At 40.6% G+C, this 20,615-nt stretch overlaps 1 protein-coding gene across 2 annotated transcripts in view; it reads left to right on the forward strand.

Moving 5' to 3' along the window:
- The window catches only part of LOC147020805 (small conductance calcium-activated potassium channel protein 2-like), a 224,173-nt gene that overhangs the window by 79,828 nt on the left and 123,730 nt on the right, over window positions 1-20,615 (forward strand). For both annotated transcript variants that reach the window (XM_085896434.1, XM_085896433.1), the window contains exons 3-4: window positions 5,794-6,212; window positions 15,846-15,987. In XM_085896434.1, the coding sequence (XP_085752560.1) occupies window positions 5,794-6,212; window positions 15,846-15,987 (561 nt within the window). The remainder of the gene's footprint in view (window positions 1-5,793; window positions 6,213-15,845; window positions 15,988-20,615) is intronic.

The following is a 20,615-nucleotide window of genomic DNA, read 5'->3' on the forward strand; positions in this document are numbered from 1 at the left end:
GGAATGAGGGTCCATGTCTATTTTGTCCATGATACTCGAGAAGTGAAGATTCACATCGTTCGAGTTCGATCCTGTCTCCGCGCTTCACAGTTCCTCGCCGCGTGAACCATAGCTGGTCCAATACTACGCTGAATAACAAATGATCCCATTTGTACGGTGAGTCGTCCCACAGCCAGATGGTGTCTCTTGATTGATATCAAATATTATCCCACACAAGGATTGTGAAGACGTCACGTGTTATACCTTTCAGAAGGTAAAGGTCCTCTTGCTAAAGTAGCATCTATGCAAGTGCAGTTTCCAATGCTATGACTGTGGAATATTAGGCGCAACGAACCCAATCCATTCAAGAGGTGAATCAATATGGAATATCCATTGAGATGATGGAGTGCCATACTCAAACAGTAAGATTTTGGTGTTGGTTTTCTACCCCCTGGATTGCAGGTATATGACATCTTGGAACAAGGACAGCAGTTTCAGATGAGTGTCCTGCGTTTGAACAAACTAATCCGATGTAGGTTCCACTGAAAATCCACCATTCCAGGCAAGCACGTTGTATAGTGCCATGGGTACAATTGTCTCCGCAGCCTTCACGTCCATATATGATGCATGTGGAGGTCATGGAAATTTTAGGCTTTCACCCACTCCTTCAGCATCATAGGAGAGTAGTAGAGAAGCTGCAGACTAGACTCGGGACGCTGCTTGAGTGTTGTCGAAGGAATAAGAGATGAACTGTCTGTAGCAGACATTTCAGTCTCTGATCCAGATCATGGCGACAATGACAAGAGGCTTTCAATGAAAAGACCAGCATCCTATTTATCGACAGAAACTAATTCGCTTGCGGTTTGCAACGATGTCCGATGGATATTTTGTTTTTCAACCATTGTTTCAAGCGATGAGGTCTGAAAATATCAACAGTAACGCAGACCTTTGTTGTGAGAGATCAGCGATGGAAAATGTGATGAATGAATTAGCCATCAAACAGTGGGTTTTAATTTATATTTAAAGCCAATGAGCTCCAGGATCGAGAGTGGAGCTACAATGTCATCTTCAAGCACTTCACTTACCTGTAACTGGAAGCATCTTTCCCCTCCGAAGTCTCGGCCAGTTCAATAAATATCTTCAGAAGTTAGTTGGCTCATCACCCCACCATTACAAATGATGCTTTCCTCAATCACACTTTCACAGGGAAGCGTGAAAGCCTTCTTCTCGTAGGGTTTTGGTGATTCATTTTTTCCCTCAAAAATATTTAAAGAGTGAATTGATTACAGAAAACCCACAATGATCAATCATAAATAATCGACAATGATGCTGAATGAATTGATTTGAAAACTCATCCCTTTCATGGTTGTTGGTATTCAAACATATGGGACTGGATTTGTTTTTCTGTTTGGTCAAAGCCAACCCCACATGCTTCCCAAAGCAGTCTCATGACAAGGATTATTCTGGCTGGTTTGCCATTGCCTACCCAGCAGTAGTCAGGAGCAGGAATTTAGAATTTCGTCAGGGTGCCAGGTCTCCCCAACTCTTCACTAATGACACAGTGGCATCTTCAATGTCCACCAAATGATGCTGGCAGACAGAACACCACCTTAACATCCATCCACGGGATTTGCTCGCACATTGGTGAATCACCCTGCCTGTGAAACACCAGACTGACAGTTTATAGCAGTTTATAGCTGGGACCGAGATTCGAACCCACCAGGCTCGACAGCTTGGAGACGTGTGTGCTTCCCTCCAGGCCATCCTGCCACATTCAAATATATAGATATCACAAAAAAGGAAAGCCTTCAAAATGAAATACCAACCTGTCTGTTTTAATTTTGCTGTTGTATGTGAACTTTGTGTCTCTCTGATAGCACACTGAATTAAACCGCATTTCAACAGCAATGCTTCGAATGTGTACGAGTATCTGCTCGTCCTCGTTGAGCTCAGCAGCTCTTCTGAGCATTCCTGAAAATGTGATCGACCGCTTTTCATTATAGTCGATATAATCTCGACAAGGCATCCTCAGGTTCATACTCACTAAAACAGTCATCCGACTACTATAATTCAAGGAATATGTTTGCTTGATTGCAAGAGACTCTGATAAGCACTATTGAAACATGCATACATACATGGGGAGTATGCGCCACAGCATGTCGCTGTGTTCACTTTCTGCTGGTACTCCAGGGCCCTCCACCTGGCCATCCCCATCTCTTAGGGATAGGACATTCCAGGCACACACTCGAAGGGACCGCCTAAGGTTAACCCGAGAAGACTGCCGTCTGGTGGACGACACCTCAGCACCACCCCGACATACACTACTGTGTCTATTGGGGAATGAAGTATTTTGTGGTAGCCGGAGTGAAAATCCTGCCACCAACCTCTTTGGGAAGGTAAACAACTGCAGGAGGACGTCCACAGACGCAGTTGGCACCAAATATGGATGGCTATTTTTTGTTTTTTTGTATACCTTGTCGAGGCTTGTACGAGAGCTAACACACAACGCACAGCAAGGAGGGCATGAGACAAGAGGGGTGGGAGAGGGAAGGACAAAATAGTGGAGAACAGAGGCATGAGATCTGTGGAAGGGAGATGGATGGGGTGGGGTACATGGGGTAAACAAGATGGACATTACTGGGACTTTCAGGAAGGAAAGTAGGGAATTTGAAGGGGGTGGGTTTGGGGTGGATTAACGGGGGCAGAAAAGATCTTGGTTTTGGATGGAGGAAGACAAGAAGTGGTGGTGAACGGCTGTTTTGAAGGTCTGGGGGGAAAATGGGATTGAAGAGAATGTGGGAGTTTATTCCAAAGGCGGGGAGAAAAGAGGAATGAAAGAGTGAAGGTGAGCAATGATTCGTGATTTTGGTAGTTTTACCAGGAGGGGGTTGCTGGCGGACCTTGAGCGTCCTGTGGAAATATGGGGGGGGGGGGGTGGGGGCATATCGCAGACAGAGCAGGGGGCTGAGACCAGAGAGGAGACAGTAGAAGACAGAAAGACCACCAACCAACCTGCGGTGAGAGAGCGAGAGACCCAAAGACTCAGCTTCATCACGGGAGATACCAATGATCCTAAATGCCTTGGTTTCCACAGCGTGAAGCTGAGAAAGATGAGAGGCAGGAGTACCAGCCCAGAGGGGAAAGCGGTACTCCATCAGGCTGCGGCAGAAAGCTTTGTATGTGGTTAGCTTTGTATGTACTCAGAAACAATAGATCACAATAGGACAGAGGCACCAATTCATTGGACAAATTTGAAGGAATTTCAAAAGCAATGCTCACCTGCATCAGGTGTTTCTGTCATTCTCAATCGGTCACATTCCCTCTTATGTGTTTGACTTTTTTGGACATGATGCATGACACAGGCAGCACATTTTCTGATCTCTGGGCTCCAGTTAATGTTGAGTTGTCAGAGAAACGCAGTGATCTTCATCACGCTTTCATCAGAGGTTCACCCGACTCAGCGGAACAAGACGTTGTACCTTCTTCCACCAACTTCTTCTCAAGACGCCTCTTGCCACCTTGAATGTTAGCTTTGTTTGTGAACCTCGAGTAACAACGCCGATGATACCCATACTGAGTTGGAATTGGTTCATCAGTCCACAAAGGATCATGCTTGATGGCTATATGGTAATAATCACCTATTTTGACCTCAAGCTCCACCTTCCCACTCTCCATGATTTTTGCCCAGCTCAATCCACTATTAGAGCACACTTTGGAGCAATCTTCCATTGATGGATCATGAATTCAACACTCCATGATGGAAATAATCAGTGCTATTACTATTATTTATTTTTTTTTTACTCTAGAGAAAGCACAACTGTGCTGCACCCAAGATTACAGCTCACCGATTGGTTTTCATTTGAGCTAACATCACACATGCAAATAATTATGGGGAATCGATTGCACAATTGGTGAGGAAAAAACACACTTTTCAAAGTTTTTTTTACAACTCGCTGCAGGTTGTTGAACAAACAAATAAGTAGATTCGGATTTATGAGATCAACATCTCTAAGAAACCGTCGTGTGTGTGTGTGTAGTTCTTAGATGGGCACCACGAGATGAAATTATAGAGACCTTCATCCAGTCACCTAACGATATCCACAACAGTTGCCGTTTTTGTAATGACGTTCTTGCGCACTTTACTGTCTTTGTCACAGTTTTCACCTCCTCCATGAGCCTAAAACGTATGACAAGTTGGAGAAAGGTCATTGGTGCTCAAGGTTGTCCTGATGGGACATGGCCAGAGGAATACAGAGTCCAGACTGTGGGAAAGTTTTGTTGATAAACTTAATGATGTGTTGAATCAGTCCTATTAAACGTGCATGCATTTCATCTAACTCTTGTAGCTGAAGTGTTTATTGAACACGATGGATTGTGTTTGAAATGACAAGGACCATGCACTAACTAGGAGCAACTTATGACCCTCGCGGAAGGAGAGGGTATTGCATTTGGGTCCGTTTGTTTGTCCGCACAGAACTTTCGTGTTTTTCTCCGCAACCGCTTGTCGGATTGAGACAATTTTCACCGTAGGTGCAACTACTCATGTAGGATGTTTTAATGATAACTATGACATCATAGGTCACATGGTGTGGCAGCCATGTTGAAAAAAAGGAAAACCTTGGACCTCTATCTCTGAAACCGTACCAAGGACAAAATTGAAACTTTGCACATGGCAAGTACTCTTCATGGGGAATAAGTGTGATTTAAAAAAAAAAAAGTGACGTCATATGTACCTTCGTTATGACGTCATCGTTGCATGTGTAGGACGCTACATCTGATCAGTATGAACATTTTTAAGGGTCATCTAGGGATAAAATAGTCCACAGAAAAAAAATTTGATGATGTCATTGGTCACCTGATTCAGCACTCATTGTTTTTTTTGTTTTTTTTTAAACCTTCAAAAAAAATCTTCTCTGAAGCGGCTGACCAGATCGTAGCGAAACTTTACACGTATGACCGTCTATCCCTAAGGAACAAAACGTTCACACATATGATGTCATTGGTCACATGCTTTGGCAGCCATATTGGATTTAACCAAAAACATATTTTTTAAAAACTTCTCCAAAATGGCTGGACAGATCGAGGGGAAACTTTACACAAATGTTCCCCAAGCCATGGGTGTACAAGTTTGTTCAGGAATAATTGATGGGTCACATGGTTTGACAGCCATATTGAATTTAAGAAAAATATGAAATCATGCTTTCTCTGGAACCGCTTAATCAATCGACATGAAACTTCACAATTATGATGCAGTATTGATGGAGAATACATATTTTAAATTTCAACTTGATCGGACACATGGTCTGGCAGTCAGAATTTTAATTTTTTTTGATTTGGATTCTTTTTGATTTTTTTTTTTTTGAATAAGGCTCATTTGGCTTTGAGGGTCGAGAAGTGGCAGCTGTTATGTGAACCCTATCCACGTTCCTCTTGATGACTTCATCTTTGCTCTTTTGCTTGTTTAGGTTCCTTCTGATGACTCCAATGCAGGACTACACCTACAGTATTTGGTCTTCCATTTGATTTGAATTGAATGTCTTTTAATCCCATTCTGAATTCAATTGAATAATAATAAAGAACGTCATGGGTCAGGGTGAGGTGTCCAATCAAAGCGGGACATCTTGGTACCCCGTCATCACTGCCAGCAGTTATAAAGTGGCAGTTCTAATTATGTCTCTTATTAATTACGTTACACACTAGTACACAAATGCCACACAAAATACACCACACAAAACTACACAAACACCACACAAGACAAATCCTGGCATGGGTCTGCAATTTCTGATTGCTCTTCTTCTCATTTTGTCTCTGCAGCTCTTCATGGTAGACAATGGTGCAGAAGATTGGCGAATTGCTATGACGTCCCGAAGAGTGTTCTCCATTGCTCTTGAGCTGGTTGTGTGTGGAGTGCATCCACCACCCGGGCACTTCACATTCCACTGGACAGCTCGTATTGCCTTTGATAATGAGCTGAAAACAAAGGTGGCAGACCTGGATGTGCTTTTGTCAGTGCCAATGTTCCTGAGGATCTACCTCCTAGCCAGAGTCATGCTTTTGCACTCAAAGCTCTTTACTGATGCTTCATCTCGAAGCATTGGTGCACTGAACAAAATAAACTTTGACACACGCTTTGTCATGAAGACCCTCATGACTATCTGTCCAGGAACTGTGCTGCTGGTGTTCAGCATCTCCCTGTGGATTATTGCTGCTTGGACATTGCGTGCTTGTGAAAGGTTTGAGTACAGTCTAATTTTGCTTTCAAAAAGTTGCTTTTTGTTGACTTCTAGAATGTGTGTAAGCATTATTGTAGTGGCGTGAGTTTTACTAACGCTTACAACACGTACGAACACAGCTGGTGTACTCGAAGAAAACCCGGCAGGCTCTTTTATTGAACAGCAATCACTTTATTCATTTAAGCTAAGGTCACGGCCTTGTCTCCAGCCTCTCACTCCCAGAATGCCTTCTCCCATTCGTCGAAACCCAGCTCAAAGCTCATTGGTTAGTTTCTATATTGAGTTTCACAGAATACCACAATTATCATCAAGAGATTCAATTGGTATCATGTAATTGAATACAAATCCAAAAGTATATTGACAAAGAGAAGAATGAGATAAACATCTCAGTGCTAAAGGCGCTATCACACCTTGACGATTTAGCCAGCAATGGCAACGTATAAAAATGTATGTAAAACGTTAGCGTACGCTGAAATTTTGATGTTTTTTTTTTAAAGTTTTTGGCGTATTCATAACGAGTTGGTCATATGCATAACATATTAGTAACGTACACAGAACGTTTCGTTGTCTTATAGATAACTGATACCAACGAATGATTAGCCTGTTGTCGGCGTTCACAACCCATGCCTAACGATAGTCTAACTTAGGCATAGCGCGCTGCACGTATCGCCGATGAACTCGTGGTGTCGCCTGTTAAAAACCTGCCGCTCGCCGATTCAAATCATAACCGCCTGAGAATTGGAAGTGTCAACATCGCAGTCACACCTTGACGATTTAGCCAGCGTATGCCGACGTATGAAAAATGTGTCTAAAATGCTGGCACAAGTCGAATATGGTATGGGTAAGTTTGGTTTACGTGAAGAGCACGCTGAAAAACGATGAAGTACACTGTCGTACATCGTAGTACGTCGTGAAATTTCAAGCATCCTGAAAATTTTATGACGCACTCACCGTATTTCTCACATGTTCCGCTACGCTGGGAATAAGTTGTAGGCACGATATGCGATCGTTGACACACGTCGACACAAGTTCCTTGTAAGTTACTCATAAGTCGAAACACGTCGAGGTAATGTTTAGCATACCCGAAACTTATTTTCTCCGTCAAGGCACATTTTCTTTTTTTCTCCTTGGCTCCGTGAAGGCACGTGACAAAATATCTGAAGTTGTTGTTGTTGTTTTTTTTGTTTTTTTTTTAGTCTATCACGAATTTTAAAATATATTCGGACATTTGCTTTTAAGTTTCGGCGTCGCCGTGACAATATCCTCAAACAGAAAATATTCACAGAGGAGGAACTAAGAATAAGACATGAGCAAACTGAAGAGGCAATCGGACGTGACGTAACGGCACGTGACGAAATATCGGAAATTATATATATATATTTTTTTTAAACGCTGCCAATACGCCATTATAGGTAGCTGTAAATTAGAAACATGTTCAGTAAGTTCTGTGGTCGTCCGGAAGACGTCAATCAAATATGTCTACATACGTCAACATGCGTTGGAGGTACGTTACACATAGGTTCAAAGCACGTTACTCATAGGTTAGAAATAAGTTTTGGGTACGCGAAGCATTACCTCGATGTGTTTCGACTTATGAGTAACTTACAAGTAACGTGCCTCGATGTGTGTCAACAATCGCATAACGTGCCTCGACGTGTGTCAACGATCGTGTAACGTGCCTACAACACGTTACTCATAGGTTTTAAATAAGTTTCGGGTACGCTAATCATTACCTCGACGTGTTTCAACTTATGAGTAACTTACAAGTAACGTGTGTCAACGATCGCATAACGTGCCTACAACTTATGGCCAGCATAGCGAAACGTGTGAGTCATACGCTGGCATACGTCGTAAAATTTCAAGCATGCTAAAATTTGAGGACAACCGCAAAGTACAGCGAAGAAAGCCAGCGTACTACGACGTATGGCAGTGTTTTTCAGCGTGCTCTTAATGTTATCAAAACTTACCCATAACGTTTTAGACGTGTGCCAGTGTTTTAGACAAATTTTTCGTTAGTCGGCATACGCTGGCTAAATCGGCAAGGTGTGACAGCGCCTTAAAGACAATGAGAATACTTTGTTTTTAAAGGTGCTTGTAAAATAACACTGATCTACTTTGAATCGATCTTTAATCGGTGTTTAGGGTATTATGTGGATGATTCTGTGTGGACAGAGATCAGGGATTGTAAGAAAAGTAAGATACATGTTGTATGATTTTAAAGGATGCCAGGTGTAATGCAGGAAAGAAGAGTTCATGAATAATTCAGAAGGACATGTGGGAAGGGGAAGAGTATTAATTGTGGTAGATTTTAATTTGCCAGGGATATATTTGGCCCAGGAACAGGAAAGGGTAGAGCAGATGAGGATTTTTTTTTTCTTGATCTTAATTTTGTTTTTATGAACACCATAGAAGGAGGGTCAAGCCCACAACCAAGAGGGGCTCCTTGGGTGAAAAAGCAAAGAAAGAAGATAGGAAAATGTAACAATTAAATGAGATCTAGATGATTGATTTGTGAATTGAATTGTTGCAGGTTGGTAGAAGTTGGGAACACTGCTGTGAAGCTTTTCCAAAGAGAGGCGGTGTGAGAGAAGAAGGAAGGTGATTGTTATGGAGGGAAGGTTGTCACGCAGAAAGGGTGAAGTGCATAAGCTGCATGGGTGTTATGAACAGAATGAGGAAGAAGGAGGGTCAGAAACAGAGTTTGACAGAGCACTGACTGTGGTAGTAACAGTAGAAGAGGCACAGGGAAGACTGCTCAATGGGAGGCCAATGGTTGGAGATGGCTAGAAAAAGTCGGATTGTTAATTGGTCAGACAGCTTTGGCTTGGACGTCATCCAAAATTCCGATGACTGATGGAGAAGTGTCACCCCAGATATGGGAGGAGTATTCTATCACCGGTGTGACTTGGAATTTGTAGTGGGTGGGAAGCTGATGGTTGCTGAAGTATTTTTGAGGTCTGAAGAGTAAACCGAGTTTCTTGGAGGCATATTTGGCGATATTGAGGATGTCATGCTGTCAGGAGAAATTTTTGGAAATGGTGACACAGACTATATTTATAGAGAACTGCTGGAGTTAAGAGCTGAACTTGAGAAGAAGAGGTTGGCTGTGTTGATCTTGCTGGATATAAGGAGGGTTTGAGTGTTTGACTGATTGAAGGAGACAAGGTTTTTGGAGTCCCATTCGAGGATAAGATTGAGATCAGGACTGATGGAAGTAACAGTTGAGAGGTGTTTGGCAGCATGGGACTGGGACGAGGTGTACTGAGATTTATAACTGGTGGAGGAGTGGAGGGTGGAGTCATCAGCAAAGGGATGAGCAGCATTAGTAGCTGTGAGGAGGTCAATAATGAAGAAGAAAAAACGGAGACAGAGAAAAAGGTGAGATGACAGAACCTTGAGGGACACCAGAATGAATGTGCTTGGTGTCAAAAATGGCACCGTCAATGCAGGGAGAGAAAGATCACCCAGTGACGAAGTTGGAACACTTGGAGATGAGTGGAGGCTGATTACTTCACATTAGGAGCTTCATGATTTGCCCTTTATACCAGACGCTGTCAAAGGCTTTGCTGATGTCCAGCACAACAACTCTACTTTCTTTGAAGTGCTCGAGAGCTGAAAACCATTCGTTGGCGAGAGCTGAAGACCATTTGTTGTCAAAGTAGGCCAGGAGGTCACCAGTGGACCTGCTTTGCAGAAGCCATATTGGTGGTTATTGAGGAGAGAGCAGGATTTGTGGTGGGTTAAAAGTTGCTTATGAATGAGAGACTCCATGAATTTGGAGATATTAGTGGTCAAGGCAATTGAGTAGTAATTGGAGGGAGGGGGGTGGGATAAGACATGTGCACATTCTTTGGGACAGGGCAGACATAAGCGTGCTTCCAGGAGGTTGGGTAAATACCGGTGCAGTAGGAAAAGTTGAAAAGCTTGGAGAAAATGGCTTTGTTGATGACTAGGGAGAGCAGGGGTTGAGCGAACTTTGCAAGTGAAAAATTTGATGTCAGAGTTGGATTGAGGAAAAGCTGGAGTTGTATTGAAGTCATCTCGAGTAGAGTTGCTCTCGAGTTTAAAGGTAAAGATGGTGGCTTTGAATTTAGGACAGCTGGAGACAGAGCCATCTGGGTTGCTGAGAGGAGGAAATATGACTCACAGTAGTTTGTGGAGATGTGCTTTGCCAAAGACCAGAAAGCACGACTGCTATTGGGGAGAGAGGAGAGTTGTCAGAGTTCTGTTGGATAAGGTGGCTTTGGTGGCAACCTCATAAGCATGACGAGTATGATCTGAAGGGGAAGCTTTCGAGACTTTGAAGAAACAGTTTTTCAAGGAGGCAGAGGAAGCACAATGATGGGAGAACCACTTACCCTTAGGGGATGAGGCTTTTCTACATTTGAATGTCAGACCAGATTAGATCAGTCAGGTCAGATTACATCTGTGACTTGCTTCAGGTACCATGTAAAACTGAACTAACCTGTTTCATGGTCAAGTTCTCAGCGACTAAACCATCTCCCCCACAGGGTTTCCTGGTGATGAGGGTGTTTGGATATGGACACCCAACAGAATTAAAAACAAAACCTGTCAAAGGGTGGAGTTTCTCCTTGTGAGCCAACGCCCATCCATATCTCGTGCCTAACTATCTGTGGACGTCCTCCTGCAGTTGGGTTAGTTTTTTGGAGGAGGTTGGTGGCAGCATTTGCACTCCCGCCACCGCAAAACCCTTCACTCCACAAAACACAAGAAAACTGCAAAGAAAATTGAAAACCTACTCCATGGGAGTACCTCCTGTGCAGCTGCCATCCACCGGGAAGCTCACCGGATGACGGAATTGGGACAAATCCTTTGGGACCCTCACTCGTTGAAGATAGGAAGAAACCCACAGGGTAACCTTCCTGGGTTAGATTGAGGTAGTGTGTAGCAGGGTGGTGCTGAGGTGTCGTCTATCAGATGGCGGTCTCCTTGGGTTAACCTGAGGTGGTCCCTTGGGGTGGGTGCCTGGAATGTCATCCCTAAGAAAGGATGATTACCTGTCTCTGTTATCATCTGAGCTCAAGCATTTGGACATCGGTATTGCAGCACTCCTCTGAGGTTCGGAGAACCGATAGTGGTGAGATCATGGTGGGTGGTTAAACCTACTATTGGTGTAGTCAGTCTAATGGTTAACATGCCCAAGGAGTTGCTGTAGCTGTACACAATAAGCTGATTCCAATGGTAATGGAGGTAACACCGGTCAACGAATCGAGCACCCTCTCAGTGCCAGTCGATGTATTGAAAGCACCCAAGACAAGAAGAGTATCTCGCCTGGGGCACCGATCAACCACAGACTCGAGCAACGCATAGAATGCGCCCTTCACGGTGAGATCACTCACCTCAGTCAAAGCATATCCAGAGACCAGGGAAATGACTCCCAAGGAGTGATGAATCCTTAGTCTCATAATATGCTCATTGGCCCATGTTACCTCAATTCTCATTGGAGTCAGCTTATTGGACACATCTACAGCAACTCCTTGGGCATGGTAACCACCAGGGCGACCAAACCAATAGTAGGTGAAACCACCCGCCATGATCTCGCCACTATCTGGTCTCCGAATCTCAGAGAGTGCTGCAATAGCTATATTCAAACGCTTGGGCTCAGTTGATAACAGAGACAGATTATCATCCTCTCTTAGGGATAGGCCATTCCAGGCACCCACCCCAAGGGACCACCTCAGGTTAACCCAAGGAGACCGCCATCTGGTGGACATCACTTCAGCATCACTCCGCCACACACCACCGCAATCTGACCCATGAAGTTTACCCCGTGATTTTTCTCCCATCTTCAAGGAATGGGGGTCCCAAAGGCTTTGCCCCAATTCCATCATATGGTGAGCTGCCCTGTGAAGGGGAGCAGCTCAGGTCGTACTCCCACAGAGTGGGTTTTCAGTTTTCTGTGCATTTGTGAGTTTTGCGGAATGAAGTGTTTTACGGTGGCCGGAGTGCAAATCCTGCCACCAACCTCCTTATAAAAAGTAACCCACTGCAGGAGGATGTCCGCAGACACAGTTGGGCATGAGATATGGATGGCCGTTGGCTCACAAGGAGCTCCTCCACCCTTTGACAGGTTTTGTTTTTAATCCTGCTGGGTGTGCATATCATACACCCTCCTCACCAGAAAACATGGTGGGGGAGACAGTTTAGTCGCCAACAACCCGACCTTGGAACAGGTAAGTACAGGTTTACATGGTACCTGTAGCAAGTCACAGATCTAATTTGGCTTACCTGACAATAAGGAGTGCTATTTAAGGTTAAGGTTGAGGCTAACTTCAGGAGTGCGATTCTTCTTAGTTCATATGTATGCAAAGCTGTGGAGTGGCATCATTTGCTGAGGGTACGGCTGTGCCGCTGATGCAATGCCCTCTGCTGGTTAGGGGAAGAATCATTTACTGTATCTGGTCGTGGTGCCTGTGATAGCTCACCTACTCTTCACAAAGGAAGGAGTGGTATTCATAATTAGCAAGTTAAGGTGTTTATTTAGTACTAGCAAATACCACCCGTTACTTACTAAAGGGGGGAGGGAGAAAAAGAGGGGGTGGAGGAGAGAAAGCGGGGAGATTGAAGAGGTGGAGAGGAAAGGAGCGAGGATGGTGGGGGAGCGAGTAGGGAGGGGGAGCAAGGAGGGGTGGGGGAATGGAAGACAGTGTGAGGTGAGAGAAAGGGAAGGCAGACATCCGGTAAAGTGTGAGTTACGATTCATATTGTTTCAACAAAATGATTCTGCAGAGAATAACAGTGAAGGTGGAAACAAAATAATGTCTGAAATCCATTTTCTACCGGTTGTACTATACACACATTCCGGAGACAAACTCCCGTCCAGAGACAAACTTCCGCCCGAACATAAACACCGCCCGGACACGTCTGGAGACGAACCCTGCCCAGACAGAATTGACAGTGGGCACTCGGCAAGTGGCTTAAGCACTCCAATTCAATGGTTGATAAGGAATGGCTGTTGAGGCTGTGGCTGCATACCATATAGGATCCCTTTAACTTTAAAGGTGGTCTTCACCGCATCCGCAGCAGTTAAAAGAAATAAAATGAATTTGTTCCAATAATGACTTTATCCACAAAAGAGTTGTTGTTTAATGTAGAGTAACCTTGGAGACATTGCAAAGTTTAATCGCCCGTGAAATAAACATTGCAGATTACCCGCCATGTTGCCTGCTCATCTGTGCATGCGTCACGTGGTACATCTGCTCGCGGTCCCTGCAAACGTTATAACTTTATTTTAAAATGTCCGTTTTTCAGCAGATTGTTTTGATTCCCCGTAGAGCACCTTGTGAAACCTCCGAAAATATAGACAAAGATCTGGCAGAAGCTATAGATTTGCAATCCCTCTGGGGGACAGGTCGTGAGGACTGGCAGTGAATGCATGAAATCACATAGCTCAATGAAGCTGGTTAATTTTGGCACGTTCCTAAATCTTTGGTTCACTCAATATTATTCTCCAAACACGAGAAAAAGATAAGTTTAATGCTTTGGAAATTTCACATTTTCTTGTGTCTGTATATATGGAGAAGGAGGGATCACAGCCTTGCTTTATTAAAGCAAATAGACGTATACGCTTAGTTATAAGACTCATTATTTCTTTAAATTATCAGATTTCACTCAAGGATTTCGACACTTATTTAGTCCGGACGAATTCCGATCCTCAGAACCAAAATCATATTTCAATGACATACTTTAATTTGTCCGTGAGAGTAGATCGCATAAAATCGTATCATATTATGCATGAAATCTTCTCCAAGCTCTAATTTGAAAACTATAATACTTACAAAAGTGATGTATACTGCGATTCGTAGCTATGATGAACAGGTATTCCATAATATGAGTGAGGAAAGTGGGTTGGGTGGGGGGGCTATCGTTAAGAAATCGTTGCAGCCTGTTCCAAGTTGAGGCATGGTTGAGCAGGCCAAAAAACATGACGTCAGACCCCAGCGAGGTTACCTCGGATACGCCTGAAGACCCCAGCGAGTGAGGTGGCCGAGGATGTGCCTGATAAAGGATATAATTAAATATGCCGTTTATTATCTTTAAAAGGGGTGTTTTAATTAACCCAAATACCCAATTTTCAGTCTTGCACTTCCTTGAAGTTCCCTTAGTATGCATGCAAAGTTTCAGTCTGCTCGATTTTATGGTTTTTAAGTTATAGAGGATACACACATACACGCACGCACACATGCACACACGCACATGCATTTATTCGTATAGATAGAGGGCCTATGTATTGATTTGTGTGTTGGTGGATTCCTGTGTACATTCCGTGATGGTAAGGAAAGAAGTGATAAGGTATTTCTGGTGTGTGTGCTTTCTGTTGTTGTTGTGTTGTATGGGTGTTTTCTGTTGGTGGGTGTGGTTTATTTTTTTAAGAGCAAGCCAATTTGACAGATTCACCAAAATGTGGGTACAGTGTCTATATGGCCAGGCAGAAGTGGTCTTGGGAATCATCAACATAGATTCTGGACCCCATGAAATTTCATGGGTTTACGCCAAACATGACCAAGGAAACATCTTAATGATTACCACCTACCATCCTCCAGCTAATGAATCCGTGTGAGTGCATGTTGAACAGCAGTTGGAGGAAGCATGAGAGTAGCAAGAGCACAGAGTGCACTCTGAGTGGGTGGTTTTAATGTGCATCATCAAGAATGTCTTGGGATTACCACGACGTACTGAACTGGGCTAAACTTGAATCGCACTTTCTTTAGGAGCTTGAGTTACTCCCTAACACTGTCATTTTGCTTTTTGGGCCTTGTTACCTCTGCCACCGAAGGTGGATGGAGGTTATGTTTTCACCCCTGTCTGCTTGTCTGTTTGTCTGTGAGCAGGATATCTCAAAAAGTTGTAGATGGATTTGCACTAAAATTTGGTGTACAGGTTGGGTGTATGACAAGGATGAATTGATTCGATTTTGGTGAACATCTAGATCTGGATCCGGATACAGGAATTTTTAAAGCGATTCTTCACCTATGAAAGATTAGGCCAAAAACAATATATAGCATGAAATATCAAAAAGCTGTGGACGAGTTATGACAAAACTTGGTGGATCAGTTGGTTATGTGACAAGAACAAGCTGATTAGATTTTTGGTTCAGGTCGGGATCCAAAACCAGCCTATCAGTTGGATACAAAACGTAAACTGTTCAGTCTGGTGGAGGTATGCGCTCTGCCGAGTGCCGTTCTTGTTGATCTTGAGTTAATTCCTAACATTATTTTGCTGACAAATATGAATTTAACTTTGTATTAGTTGCAGATTCCATTGAGCCATTTGCTGGTGAGAGCAGCCAGGTCCTGGTCATGATCAAGTTCATTGACTCCTTTTATTTTCTTATTTACAGTCAGGTAGTCTTTCTTCGCAATGTATGCAATCATTTGGAACCAGAGAAAATGTAATTGAAGTTGGGGTAGGGGGGGAGGGGGGGTGGGGGAAAGCAATTTAAACCCAACCAAGAAAAATGAGGGAGAAATGTTAAAGATGCCACCAAACCAAAAACAAGCCAAAATTGTTTTGAAATAAGGAAAGCTGTGTCTAATGTTTTTATTTTTGTCACAGGGTGCACTTATCTGAATTTCCATTATTTTCTCATGATACGAATCTTCCTTAATGCAGATACCATGATGACAAAGATGTGAACAGCAACTTCTTGAGTGCCATGTGGTTGGTGTCCATCACCTTTCTGTCCGTGGGCTATGGAGAGATGGTTCCGAATACTTACTGCGGCAGAGGCATCTGTCTCATCACAGGCATCATGGTCAGTGGCTTTTATTCCTCGGCTTCGTTTTGTGAGTCATTTAATGTGTAAATTAGCTTTTCCTCTGCATTGTCATTCCTCATTGCCATCAATAGTTAGGCAAGCTGATGTGAGGAAATATATTCATGTCAATTTGTCACTTGTCTGTAAAGAATGACATCAGGTTGATTCACCGGTTTGGATCACAAAAGCAAAGTGGAGTATGTCATTGTACTTGCGTTTATTCGAATTCCGAAAATATGGATGGTGATCTTTGTATTTTAATAACTAGAAATTCCCACTCACTGTGGGAGTAGCCCTTGGGGGTGGTGGTGTGGTGGGGGAGGGGGACAGAGTGGGAGCTGGGGTAGTGGTTACATATGTATGTGCATGTGTGTAGTTGAGTTCCCTTTGTATTTAAAGTTATTTTCACCTTAGTTATACATTTTCACACTCACTTAGCCTATGATACTTTAGACTAGGCCATATTATTATTATTATTGTTGTTCTTATTAAACCTCCCCCTATACTACAACATAGGGCAAGGCTTATTGCTGTTGTAGGGTTTGTTTCTACAATTAGCACCCCCAATTTTAATGGTAGCACAGAGTTTCTTCGACCTCTATGAATACCAAACCACAAATTAGGTTTTTCTCCCTTTTTTCAGCAAATGTCCGAGGACATTCGGAATGAAATTTAGCCTCAATAATGGTAATACAATAGTAGGGTAAGAATACTGATTCTGGCTCACTTTTCCCCATGTAAATGAATGGGGGATTTTCAGCGATTCATATTTTTTTCCCTAAAAATAAATCCCCTTTTTATCCCAAGGTATATTTATTTGTCTCCCCTTTTAACTTGGAGGTTGAACCTCATTGAATTGAACACCTGGGGGTTGAACAGCTCACTCATTGAACCTATAAAGATTTGTTCATTCTCAAATTCCTTCAATAGTTTAATTTTCTTTGCACAATAATCCCCATCTAAAATATTGACAAACAAAACATTTGAATCTTTATATTTTTGAAGATACCCCATTTGTGCCATTACGAAATGATAAACTTCTCTTAATGCTCTCATCTGACCACCTCCTGAGCCACATATCATTTTGAGATTATAGTAAATTGTTTTTCATTGTTCAATTGATAACCATCAAAGTTTTCAGTCCATTCAAGGATATTCATTTTTTTCTTTACATCCTCTAACTTACTAGTTTTTAAATTAATTCGCTTATTTGTTTTATTTACCTTTGTTTTAGTTATTTTTTCAATAAGACTTATTTGATATTTTTCACATTCATTATGTTTTCCATTTATATACCAAGACTGAGATTTTCTCCACTCTTTAGTTTGATTAATACTTGGTTTAACCATTTATATATTGTGAAAAAACGCGGCGGTAGCCCTTAAAAAACCCTAACCCATCTTCCCATCGTTAAAACATAATCTATTTTATACACTCTATCATACAATATCCATATGGAACACAATCTATTCCATTATCTAAAATAAATCTCTTATCATCAAAGGCTCCTAATGCCTTTTTATTTACTTCTTCACTATATATGTTATGTTTATAACTTCTTATTGTATTCATTTTCCTATATTCTTCTTTCTTATTCATCAAACAATTATAATAATTTCTAAAAGTTATTGATTTCTTTATTACATATTTCTTTATTCCCTTTAACCTCTTATCAATCTGTTCACCATACTTATAAGCATATGCCTTTGCTCTCAATCCAATAAACTCACTCATTACTTTTCCACCCAACTCATCCTTAAACTTACCAATAACCTTTTCATTCTTTTTGGAAAATAACTCACTCTTCTTGCTGAAATTACTTGTATCATATACTCCAATATTTTTCTTCATATCTTCATAAACATCATCAGTTTTTATATCTAGGATAAAACTATCAGTATCCATATACAACAATGAAACATTTTCACCATACTCTTTCTTTAAGTCATTATACAAATAATCATACATCAATATCTTTGATAAATCAAGAACTGCTGTTCCAATATAAATTGGTTTATCCATTACAATACTTTCCTTTTTCATATGAATTGCAGAAAAGTTCTCTGAAAAAACCTCTTCTCTCTCAAAACTTGGTTTATTTATCAATCTCGAAGCTTCTTTCCAAGATGTTGCGAATCTAATGTTTTGCCTGTTTCTAACATTTTCCATAGTCTTTCCAAATACAGCATTATTCATTAATTTATAAAAGTCCCCTTCAAATTTTACTTTTGTATTTGCTCTCATATCTGTATTGAATTGAATATACTTTTTCACCCAAGGACTTTGTTTAAATTTTAAAACTCTATGAATTTTAGCTACTCTCAATCCTTCTCTCAAAAACTGTTTTAAGCTTCTCTGATGTAAAACATATCCCTCTTTATCATAGAATGTTGTTAATAACTTTTCTGTTGATTTGCCTTTAATATTAAAACTTTTATGATAATCACTGAACCATTCTTTCTTTGGGGTTTCTTTCTCACATGCAAAAGGAAGGTCTTTATGCTTATTATGAAGAACACTCGGGTACCTCAAATCAACTTCAAAATAATAACCTTCTTCTTCGTCATTCAATTCCTCTTGAGAAGAAATAACAATATTCATCAAAGCCTTTTCATAATCCTTTTCTTCCACCCACTCTAATTTACCATAAGGTAGAGATTGAGACATTGCCCATCCATACAAATTATTAGCATCAAAATACATCAAATAATTACTATCTTTTTCACTATCATAATTTGGGAGATATTTATTATTTGCTATCGCATATCTTTTTGAACATACTTGTGATATTCCACCTCTCTTGGACTTCTCAATCATCAAAAGCATATCAACATCACTGATTAAATCTATATCTTGTTTTGTCATTTTCAACATTGCACTCCAAGCTAAACCAGGAGCTGTGAAATAGTGGGCAGGGTCTAATCCATAACAATTTTTATTATGACAGAGTGTTCTAAAAGCCTCAAACACATCAGCTAACAATAAAACATCTGTTTTTAGATATAAATCATGATATTCTCCAAGGTTCTTTATCTTAAATATTTTCCATATTTCTTGTGCGTGTTTATATTCCTTATCACTTATCTCTTCTTCATAAAGGTTATTATAGAAACTTTCTTTTGAAGGAAGTTGTGTTTCTTTAAATCTCATAAATGAATCCATATAATCATAAGGATAAATTCCCTTACTTGTAAGAATTTTCTCTTTACTTTGAATTTCATTCCTTGTTTGAATTTCCTCTCTCGTAAGAATTCCTTCTTTAATCAGAATTTCATCTTTAATCTGAATTTCCTCTTTAGTTCGAATTTTCTTTATAATTAGAATTTCATCTTCAGTTAGAATTTCTTCATTAATTAGAGTTTCCTCTTTACTTTGAATTCTCTCTTTAATCTGAATTTCCTCTTTAGTGAGAATTTCCTCTTTTGGAAAGAATGAATTAAGATTTGGAAAAGAGTCCGTGGAGCTTAGATTTGATGCGAGGTAGGCTAGTGGTGTTCCCATAAACTTGTAAGAATCTAGAAACCTAATACGAGTTAAAGGTTTTGTGAATATCATTTTTGAAAATGAAATATACTTTTGACTTGTGTTTGTTATAGCAGAAATATTCCCTGGTGTTTTTGAAAGTTCATTTATAAATAGATGTGTATCATAGTTGGCGCTGTTGTGAAGAAAGACTGGAATAAAAGAAGGTAATTTATAATTAAGATTACAACAGGAATGAGCGGGACCTCTATATTTACCAGTAAGATGACAATGGTCTCTAACTTTAGACTCCTTAATTTCCCCCTCACAAATATGACAGATATTGTTCATTCTAAATTCTAATTTTTCTTCTTTGGTTAATTTCATCGGTTCATTTGTTTCTTTCATTAATTTAGTGAGTCTTATACAATCCTTTTCTAATCGTTTTACAAACTCTTGTGAAGCATTTTTTCCACGATAATGTTCAAGTTTGTTATACTTTTCTCCAACAGATGATTTGATATAATAACAGAAACCACAAGGAATATGTTTTTGATATTTATTTGTATATGGTTCTTTTGGATTAGGAGAAACAGTATTTATCTTTTTAAGGATACATTCAAAATCAGCGTATATCACAAATGGGTGCATGATAGATTTATTATAATCTTCAAAATAAATCTTTTCACCAGGTTTAGGCATTGTAATTACAGCTGATTTATGATTACTACAATATTTTGAATGTTGTTCTAATCGTTCTTTTGTATGAAATGAATTAAGACATCGCTTACAAGGATATATTTTGTTTGCTGTTCTGAATACCTGAGAAGAGATTAATCTTGATAAATTATTGATGTATGTGTAATGTGAATTCTTTCCAACACTAAAATATAAAAGGTCAATGTGTGTTTCTTCATTTTTATAGTTGTTTGAAATTTTTAATATTTGAACTTTGTTTGTATCCGTTAATCCATATACATTAATAGAAAGATTATTCTTTTTCTCAAATTTAGGAATATCTGTTAGTGGCATTGGGAATTTAAAATCTTTAATGTCTAAGGTATTCTCATATTTCATATATTGTTTTACTCTTTCTGAATTACATTTTGGTGGATGTAAGTGAGCAAGAACAGACCAGAGAAAACATTTATTATCATTGTTCT

The sequence above is a fragment of the Eptatretus burgeri genome, chromosome 9 (assembly GCF_056783735.1).
Source record: "Eptatretus burgeri isolate ZD-2024b chromosome 9, Ebu_testis_v1, whole genome shotgun sequence".
Lineage (NCBI taxonomy): Eukaryota > Metazoa > Chordata > Myxini > Myxiniformes > Myxinidae > Eptatretus > Eptatretus burgeri.